Below are 10,015 nucleotides of genomic sequence, written 5' to 3'. Positions count from 1 at the left end.
TTTTTTTATTAGTGATTTGAATCATTCTAGTCACTTTGCATTCCCTGTGTGCACTCAGGATCAAGTCCAGAACCTTATGCATGTCAAACAGGCATGCCATTGAGCTCTACCCCCTTTTTCCTCCTTACAAATTTCAAAATAGTTTGTCTCTTTTCAAATAACTACTCTGCTTAATGGGACTGGAGCAATGATTCAGTGGTTAAGAACACTGGCTGCTCTCCCACAGAACCTGAGTTCAGCTCCCAGCACCCACATGGCCACTCAGAACCACCTGTAACTCCAGTTCCAAGGGATCCAGTCTCCTCTGGCCTCCAGGGGAACCAGACATGCATATGGTACATAGACATACATGCAGGCAAAATACCCATACACATAAAATTAAAAAACAAGACACTGTATGGTATTTTAATTGGAATTGTTTGTATCCATGGGGTCAGCATACAAAGAAGTAATACTGTAACAGTATTAAGTCTTCTGATTCATGAAAGTGTCATGTTTTGAATGTTTGAATGAATAAATTGCTTTCTAAAATTTTCAATTTTAGAATGCTTTTTTTTATTGAATATAGGAATAGACTTGATTTTAAAATAGAGATCTAGTATTTTGCACCTGTGCTCAGCTCATTTGGTTGTGATAGCATTTGAATAAGATCTACTATAGATGATCATGTGGTCTTGAGGATAAAGATGGATTACCACTTTACCATTCTGAATGCTTTCTACATGAGATAATCAGTTTCTAAAGAGACCATGTCTTTTTGACTCTCAGTTTCAGAGGTTCAGTGCACACTCCCTGGCCCTGTTGTGTTGCATCTGTGGCAGCATTGCATGTTTCCATAGTGCATGGTGAGAGAGAGACTCCTTACACATGATGCCAGAGCACTAAAAAGAGAAGGAAGGACCAGGCTTCCAAATTCTCTTTCAAGGGCATATCCCCAGTATGCCCTCAATACTTTCTTAAATTAGCAACCCCCCAGCAGACGTACTATAGATTACAAAGCATTCAAGATGTGGACCCCTGGCAGACACTGAGATCCAGACTACAGCATTTTAGCAACACATTGAGTATAATGTGTTGACTTTGTTTCTCTCTTCCTAGGCAGAGTATTTTGAATATACTTGAATATTTTATAGATACTCTTTATCTGCTTGATGAAGTGCTAAGGTTTTTTGTTTGGTTTGGTTTGTATTTTATATTTAAATCAAGAATAGATTTGCATTTTGCCAAATGTATTTTCTTTATATATTGAGATAAATGTTATTTTCCTCAATAATTAATAAGGCTATTAACCAGTTCTGGGTTTTTAGATAAACTGCATTTAATTGGTGGAATTATTATATCTTCATGTATTGCTATAACTATCAAAAACACTTAGAATATTTGTCTGTTTATAGTTAGTTTTCTTGAGATTCTTTTTGGTTTTACTGGGATAATGCTGACCTCATAGAATGAGTTGGGAAATTCTGTCTTTTCAGTTTTATGTGAGAGTTGCATAGGGTTGGTATTATTTCTGTTTGAAATGTTCATCTGGAACTGGAGGGTTTTTTTTGAAGAAATGTTTTAAATTATAAATCCAATTTTTTTAAAAATCTATATGGAGCCATTCAGCAAATCTACATTCTTGAGTGAACTGTGGTAGGCTTGTAATTTTTTGGAATGACTGTTATTACTGTTACTATCATCATTAACATTATTATTACTACTACTACTACTACTACTACTACTACTACTACTACTACTAGCTGTTGTTTGAATTTCAGTCGACTTTGAACACACCATTGCTGACTGTAGCCATTTGTGCCTGCTTTCTCGGTCTTTTTCCTAAGTGACTAGGATCCTCTAAGCTTTGCTTCCTTTGGTTTTCCTGCTTGTTCCTCTCTTTTCTAACTTTACTGTTTTCACTCTGTTAGTTTTTTCTACTTTTCTTTGGATCCAATTTTTCTATTTCTTGAGATATAAACAAAGGTCATTTTCTTAGACTGTTCTTTCTGCTACAAGAGTCAGTGTTAAGTTTGGCCCCTACTAGTATGGTATCATGCCATAGCACAGATTTTTGACATGATGGGTGAGTTTTAGTTTCTTTGTGTTTGGAATTTTAAAATTTCTCTTTTCACTCCTTTTTAAATAAAGATGTTTATTTAATTTCTGAATCTTTATTTTCTTAATTTTTTCCGTTTTAATTTAATCTGTTGTAGTCAGGAAATACTTTGTATGATTAAGTTCTTTTAAGTTTATTGAGATTTGATTTATTGCCTTGTAAATGTTTACGTGCACATAAAAAGTATGATTTTCCTGCTATTATTCTATAACGTGTTCTATAAGATAGGTCAAATCAGTTGATAGTGTTATTAAAATCACATTAATGGATTTGTGTCTGCTTCCTCTTCTAAGTATTTCAGTAGACCTGAGAGTACAGGTTAAATGTGAACTTATACCTGAGTCTCTGAGTTTAATTCTTATGACCATAATACATAAGTAATCAAGTAAGTAAATATAAAAATAATATAATGGTGTTATAATCGCTAGTAATTGTGAGGCTGTCTATTCTCATTTCACCAGTTTTTGATTTATATAATTTGAGGCAGAAAAACATTTGAGTTATGTGTTCTTAATGAATTTATCCCCTTTTCTTATGAAAGAACTTAGTCTTTGAGCTCTGCATTGCTATTACAATGACCACCATTGTCTGTCATTGTACTGATGATAGCCTCGTGTGTTTCTTCATCCTTTTATATTTAATCTCTCTGTACCGTCATATTTAATGTGTGTTTCTTGTAGGTGGGATAGCTAGGTTTGGTTCTGTATCCCATCAAATAGTCTCTGTGGTGTAGATGTTTGCATTTAAGTGGCCTCGACCACTCGTATATGAGTCTGTTATCTTCCATTTATTCCAGTTTTCCTCCCATCTTCCTGACTTTTTCTTGTCTTTTGGATCAACTGGCATGTATATTTGTGTGAATTTTGTGTGTGTTTGCACACACAGGCATGTAGAGGCTCGAGATTAATGTTGGCCATCTACCTATCACTCTCTGCCTTGTTTTTTGAAATAAGATCTTGGCACTGAACCTGATTGGCCAGAGAGCTTTGAGAACTATCCCTCCTCCCATCCCTGAGGTTACAGACACATTGCTGTGTTTGCCTTTTACTACATGGATGCTGGGGATCTTAAATTTAGGTCCTCATGCTTACACAGCAAAATACTGTTACCCACTGAGCCATTGTTATAGCCCCAAATAATTGTGTGTGTGTGTTCATTTTATTTCAGTTTTTAACATTTTAACTAAAATTCTGTCTTGAGTGAATGGTTACTTTAGCTCTTCCAGTACACTATCTTTAATACACCTTCCAGCACTGTCACTTCTTATGTAGTATAAAGCCTCAAGAGTGTGCTGGTCTCTCCAATCCCAAATTTTGTTTTATTGCACTCATGTAATATTGTTGCAGTTATTGTTTAAGCTAATTTTTTAAGAAGAACAAAACAGTAAGAAAAACAATACTTTTCCCTTGCAGTTAGTTACTCTTTTCAGGGTCCCTCATTCCTTGTGTAGATACATATTATTATCTGGCATTATTTTTTCTTCTACTGGAATTGTTTCCTTTTACCTTTTGGATAGATAGACTCATGATCAATTTTCTTTTTTGTCTTAAATTTGTTTTTGAAAGATAGTTTTGTTCTGGACCACCAAGAACCTACTATTTGGTGTTGTGTTTTTGTTTAAAGTATATAGGCGACTGTTGTAGTTAGGGTTTCTTTAAAGTATATAGGCAACTGTTGTAGTTAGGGTTTCTTTAAAGTATATAGGCAACTGTTGTAGTTAGGGTTTCTTTTGCTGTGAGTAGACACCGTGACCACAGCAACTCTTACTAAGAAAAGCATTTAATTATGGTGCTTACAGTTTCAGAGGTTTAGTCCATTATCATCATGGCCAGAAGCATGGTGGTATGCAGGCAGACATGGTAATGGAGGAGGAGCTGCAAGTTCTGTATCTTGATCCACAGACAACAGGTAGTGAACTGTATTCTGGGCATAGCTTGAGCATGTATGAAACCTCAGAGCCCACTCCCACAGTGGCATATTCCCTCCAATAAGGCCTCACCTACTCCAACAAAACTGTATCTCCTAGTAGTGCCATTTCCTTTGGGGTTCATTTTCCAAACCACCGAAGCAACTTATTATGCATATCTGTGACTTTGTAATTTTCATCAAATTTGGGAGAAATCCAGATGTTGTTTATTCCACATTTTCTCTATTCACTTTTCTTCATTTGGGGATTCCATCCAGGAGGTCATATTGAATTTGACCCACACCATACACAAGCTCTGCTTATCTTGCTTTTTACACTCTTCTGTGTAGCTGGTTGAACAGGATAATAACTGCAGTCCTGCTACTGTTAGAGGCAGGTACTTGGAATGAGCTACTTTCTTTCTCACCTGTCTCTGGTGACACAGAGCACATTCTTTTAAATGCAGCCCAGAGCAGAGCTGTCACTGTGAGCTTGCTTGTCCTTGTTGTTTATTCTGCATATACTGCTTTGTCTCCAGAGTGTTTTGGTGATTTAATATTATTTAATCAAATAGAGGAGACCATAATTTGTCTTTTGTAACACCCGATTTCTGAAGGCTGATTCAAGGTGCATGCTATTTGACATATAAAAAAATGTGATGACACCATTTGTATTTACTTAAAATCTAAGGAGTTTAGAAATTAAGGCAGTATTTCAGTAGAACATTTAGCAGTGTCTAATTTTTTAAGCTAAAAATGATGTCTTATAAAAAGACCGTTTTAATTAATTAGTCTGCTTGGCCCTTATTCAACTGAATATTTAGCCTGTATTTGCTTAGCCTTAGTTATAATTGGACAGTCTATGAAATTACTAGATCACATTAGGAAATTTGCTTTCTTGTAGTACAAAATGATTAAAACTTAGCAGTGAGAATAATAGAGGTTTTGGGGGCTTCACCACCCCCATATGTGATCCTTCTATTAATATAAACTCCTTTTTTTCTACTTCAGAAGTCAGCCAGGAATTCTGAAATTCCTGTTCCAGTAGTAGAATTTCTTGGTTCTATTTGAAGAGAACGGTTATGTTCTAAGAATATAACTGTTCCCCTTTTTTTTTTCTAGAAGGAACATGAGAATGGAAAGTTTTTTTCTTCTTAAGGCTTGTGAGAAACATGGTTGCAAATGCTAACAGACTGATTTTATATCCCTAGAAGTAACTAAGTCTGCCTTATCTTCTCTGCCGGCAATCTCTGTTATAGCAGGGTGGTGACTGATTTCCTTAGTGAAACAAACCGCAAAAAAAAAAAAAAGAAAAGAAAAAACCAGAGGAGCAGTAAAGTTAATAAACTAACAAAAGGTAACCCTGAGTCACTAAAGGATTTAAATCTGCCTTTGGAATTGTGAGATTACACTTTAACCAGTGTGGTTTTGGTAAAAAGAAAACCTTGTAATGTAGAGGGGAACATTACCATGAATCAAGACTCAGCTTACAGTATTACTACCACTTGGCTAGTGTTGTATGACTAAGCAAACTTGGAAGTTTGAACTTTTCTGTCCTCATCTGTTGTAACTAAACAACTAACAACTTGCTTTTAAGAGGTGCATTGTGACCAGTGCTTTGCTACCCTTTCTGTTGGTTTATTCCTAATACCAACTGTAGAAAGTGGATAGAATCTTAGAACCTATAGGGGCCCGTTTCCAGAATATTATATAACTCAAAATAATATGTAACTATTAAAGGAAAGTTTGGGTCGAACTTTTTTATCACTGTAAAATCAAGAGTTCCTTCTACTTCTAAAATATGTTATACTATTTCTTAAACTGTGACTGTCATATAAACATTTCCAAATGCTATATTTCTAAATGGTCTTGAGTCTGACTGTGATTACTACCATTGCCTTTTCTATACCTGCATTGTATTTTTATTGTTAATTTTTATTTTTTGTTTTCATTTAATTATTAAAATTTTACATATTTTTAGGAATTAGTGACTAACTCTAATCTAAATTTTTAAAATTACATTTATCTACTTATTTATGTAGTATTTTTGTGGGGCTCACATGTGAAGGTGAGAGAACAGTTTGTGGGGCATGATTCTCTCCTTCCACCTTGTAGGTTCCTGAGTTCAAACTCAGTTGTCAGGCTTGGCAGCAAGTGAGTACCCTTAGTCAGTAAACCGTCTTGTCAGCCCCCTAACTTTAGCAGTGCCTTCTTATTTTGAGATTCTAATTCTACTCATTTAGTAGTTATAAAATATTATACATTTGGAAGTTGGATAACATGGCTTGTTTACATTTCTCAATGTATTATTACTACACAGGAAAGCTTTAGAGAGCTTCATTTTATGGCATTTAAACAGATAAGTTAATACTGGATCTTAGCTAACTTGTCATTTAACACATTATTATGCCTGTAGTGTACATATTTAATGATACTGACAGTGAATTCTCTTACTAGACTATTTTAGCTAAATGATGATGTTCTCAGTTACTTCTCAGTAAAATTTAGTCTATGTAATAAGTAAACATTTTTAAATCTCTGACTTTCTATAGTCAGAAAGTAAAGTACTTTTTAAAAATTAAAATATTAATAAATTTGAAGAAGTTCTAAAAAATGAGTCCATCTTGTTTGCTTGGAGACTTGCTTGGTAAGAACAGTTATTTTACCCAAACCTGTTTTTTTTTATTAGTGTTTTAGAATGTGGTGCTCTCCTTCTAAGATTCCCTTACGAAGAAATTTAAATACCTGAATATTCATGTTATTAAGCCTACTTTTAGAAGTCAGTTCATGCCATACATAGTAGGTTAGGTAGCAAATGCTTATGATACCAGTACTGGGTGGTAGGAGAGGCTGGATCTCCATGGCAGGATTCTGTCTGTACAAAACAAGTCAGTTAACCTTTTTTGGGTTTTAAATTTTCTTATCTATAAAACTTTGAATTTGATTACGGTTTTTATAAACACATTCCTCCAGAATTTGTCAAACCTAAGGTTCACATTAGTAAATCAGATTTCAGAATCAAAAAACAACATTTGATTTTTGTACTTAAAATGTCAGTCATATGTTAATCATGTTTTTATTGAAAGGACTTTGTGCTCTCTTTTTTCTTTTGGCTTTTATGTTAATTTTCTTTTCTAACCTATCAGCACTGCCTCACGTGTTGCTAAGGGAGGAGTGGACCACACTAAAATGAGCCTGCATGGTGCTAGTGGAGGACCTGAGCGATCAAGAGATAGACGAAGGTCAAGTGACAGATCACGAGATTCATCTCATGAGCGAGCAGAGTCTCAGCTTACTCCTTGTATTCGAAATGTGACTTCACCAACACGACAGCACCATGTTGGTACGTAAGATCATCTTACCCCACCAGTTCTCGTCATCTGCCTTTTTACAGTTGGGTTGATTTTCAGTTGTGCATAATGCTTGAGCAAGGTTCACTTCTTTGTTATAATTCAGTTATTTATATTTTAGCTGATTTTTTATTCTTATTGAAAAGATAGTTTATTAAATCAAACATAAAGGTGACTTTTCAAAGTAACATGAAAAGCCTTTGAAGCTGTCATACAAACTTTTAAAAGAAAATTTTAAGTTAATATGTATCTCATTAGATAAAAATTATACACAAAATAGTGGCTTATTATAAAATAGTAGTAAAGTCCCTTTAATCCCAGCATTTGGGAGGCAGAGGCAGGCAGATCTCTCTGAGTTTAAGGCCAGCCTGGTCTACAAGGGAGTTCCAAGACAGGCTCCAGAGCTACAGAGAAACCCTGTCTCAAAACAAAAACAAAACAAAATAGTAGTAAGGTAAATTATTGCTAGGGTTTGCTGGCTACTCATGCCAACAAATAAAGTAAAAGAATAACCATTGTGGGGTTTTGACTTTATTTTGATTTTTGACAAACTTCCAAATTTAATAATAAACCAGCAACCACATGGTGGCTCACAACAAATTTAATAATAAAAATAGAAGAAAGAGAAGTGTGTTTACTTTCTTAATAACTTGGGGTTATTTTCCTTCCTTCTTACTCGTATGAACATTATTATTAGCTCAGGACAACACACTGTATGACTACAAAGTACCATTCTGAAGTAACATGCCTAAGCAGTATAAAATTGTTGATTTTAAAAATTTCCCCCTAGGGAAGGTATAAATAAAAAACTTTGATTTAGGGCTGGGGCATAGTTTCTGTGATCATTGTTACTTAGCATACACTTGTTTCTGGTCTCAATCTCCATCAGCTGTGTATGTGGGGGCATATTTAGGCTGGGGATATGTATATATGTATATATGCATATATATGTATATATACAATGTATATATATATGTGTGTATATATATACACATACATGCACATACATATATATAGCTTGATGGTAGAGTACAAGTTTAGTGTGTGCAAGGCCCTTTTAATCCCCAGCAAGCCCCTCTCCCAACTACTAAATTTGGTAGTTTCTGATAATCTGTTGTAAATCAGAATCATTTAAGTGAGGCTTTATTAGGTAGAGAAGTTGACAGTATCTAAGTAGGTCCTTGAAGACAGGCTAATATTATAAGCCAGATACGATCAGAAGTATTGGTCTCTTCCCTTCAGTGTCTGAGAAAGAGCAACAGAATATAATTATTTTATCACCTGGGTAAATTTTGCTTTGGGGATGCAGGAATTAAAGGAGGAGGGTGTCAGAATAGCTCTGGAGCTATAGCAAAGCTAATTATATAATCAGCATGCTGTACAGAGTGTTCTAAGTAGCCTGAGTCATGAAGGAATTTGCCAAAAACTGATGAGACAGAGGTACATTTTTAGGTCACCTTTAAAATTTAGTGATCTAGCCTTTAAATAAAACTTACCATAAAATCTTGGTTTTTATTTCCCTTTTATAGGATATTGGAACATTTAACAATATTTTCTGCCTATGAAAATTGACAGTAATTATAAGTCTAAAAAAGTTTGTATCATTGCTTTATTCTGCAAAAGTGTGGCTGGGGAGAAAATGTATCAGCTGAGGAGAGTGGTAGACCTGTTACTGTAGAAGTAGGGGAGGAGCAAGGTCATCCTCAGCTACACGGTGAATTTGACGCTAGCCTGGTCTATATGAGATCCTGTCTAAAACAAGCAGAAAGAAAGTAGTATACCATTAGTTGCTAAACTCACTTTATTTGGTAATCATTAAAGGTTTTCATTGCTGTTTGTTTGTTTGTTTGTTTACTTCTTATTCCCCCTGCTGAATTTTTTCTTTTTCAGATTTTTTTATGAGAAAAATTGCTGACTTCAGCGTGATATTATCAATAAAATGTGTTTCTGGAGTTTATATTTCACATTCTGAAAAATGTTAACTGTTTTTAGTAATTATGACTGTTTCTAAATTGTTCTCAGGCTATATATGGGGCATTTGTAATCTTAATACTTTGAAAGATGAGGCAAGAAGATCATGAGTTTGAGACCAGCCTGGGCTATGTAGCAATATAGCAATACTCTGTCTCAACAACAAAAACCAAAAGAAAACAATAACAATAACTCTCAAATTGATATTCTTATTAATTTTTCATTTTTATTCTTTTTTTGTTTTGTTTTGTTTTCCGAGACAGGGTTTCTCTGTAGCTTTAGAGCCTGTCTTCTTGGAACTAGCTCTTGTAGACCAACCAGGGTGGCCTTGACCTCACAGAGATCCACCTGCCTCTGCCTCCTGAGTGCTGGGATTAAAGGCATGCACCACCACTGCCTGGCCATTTTTATTCTTATAAATAATTTTAATTCTTGTAAATCTTGTTAGTTTTTCATGTGTATTTATTTGAATTGTAAGAATATTTTAATTTTCACATATTTTTAGTGGGATAATAATAAAAGATTTATCTTAACTGGTATTTGGCTGGATCAACATCAGTTAGCTAAAATATCTTAGAAAACAATTTTGTGCTGGGTGGTGGTGGCGCACGCCTTTAATCCCAGCACTCAGGAGGCAGAGGCAGGTGGATCTCTGTGAGTTTGAGGCCAGCCTGGTCTACAAGAGCTAGTT

General features: G+C 34.9%; 1 protein-coding gene across 4 annotated transcripts in view; it reads left to right on the top strand.

Moving 5' to 3' along the window:
• Btbd10 (BTB domain containing 10) overlaps positions 1-10,015 on the top strand; it is a 54,675-nt gene that overhangs the window by 27,725 nt on the left and 16,935 nt on the right. For all 4 annotated transcript variants that reach the window (XM_013347702.2, XM_005351022.2, XM_005351021.2 and 1 more), the window contains one exon: positions 7,150-7,346. In XM_013347702.2, coding sequence (XP_013203156.1) covers positions 7,150-7,346 — 197 coding nt within the window. The remainder of the gene's footprint in view (positions 1-7,149; positions 7,347-10,015) is intronic.

Source organism: Microtus ochrogaster, chromosome 8 (genome assembly GCF_000317375.1).
Source record: "Microtus ochrogaster isolate Prairie Vole_2 chromosome 8, MicOch1.0, whole genome shotgun sequence".
In the NCBI taxonomy this organism is placed as follows: Eukaryota; Metazoa; Chordata; class Mammalia; order Rodentia; family Cricetidae; genus Microtus; species Microtus ochrogaster.
Note: the sequence above shows the minus strand (reverse complement) of the source record. Positions and strands in the feature narration are given on the sequence as shown.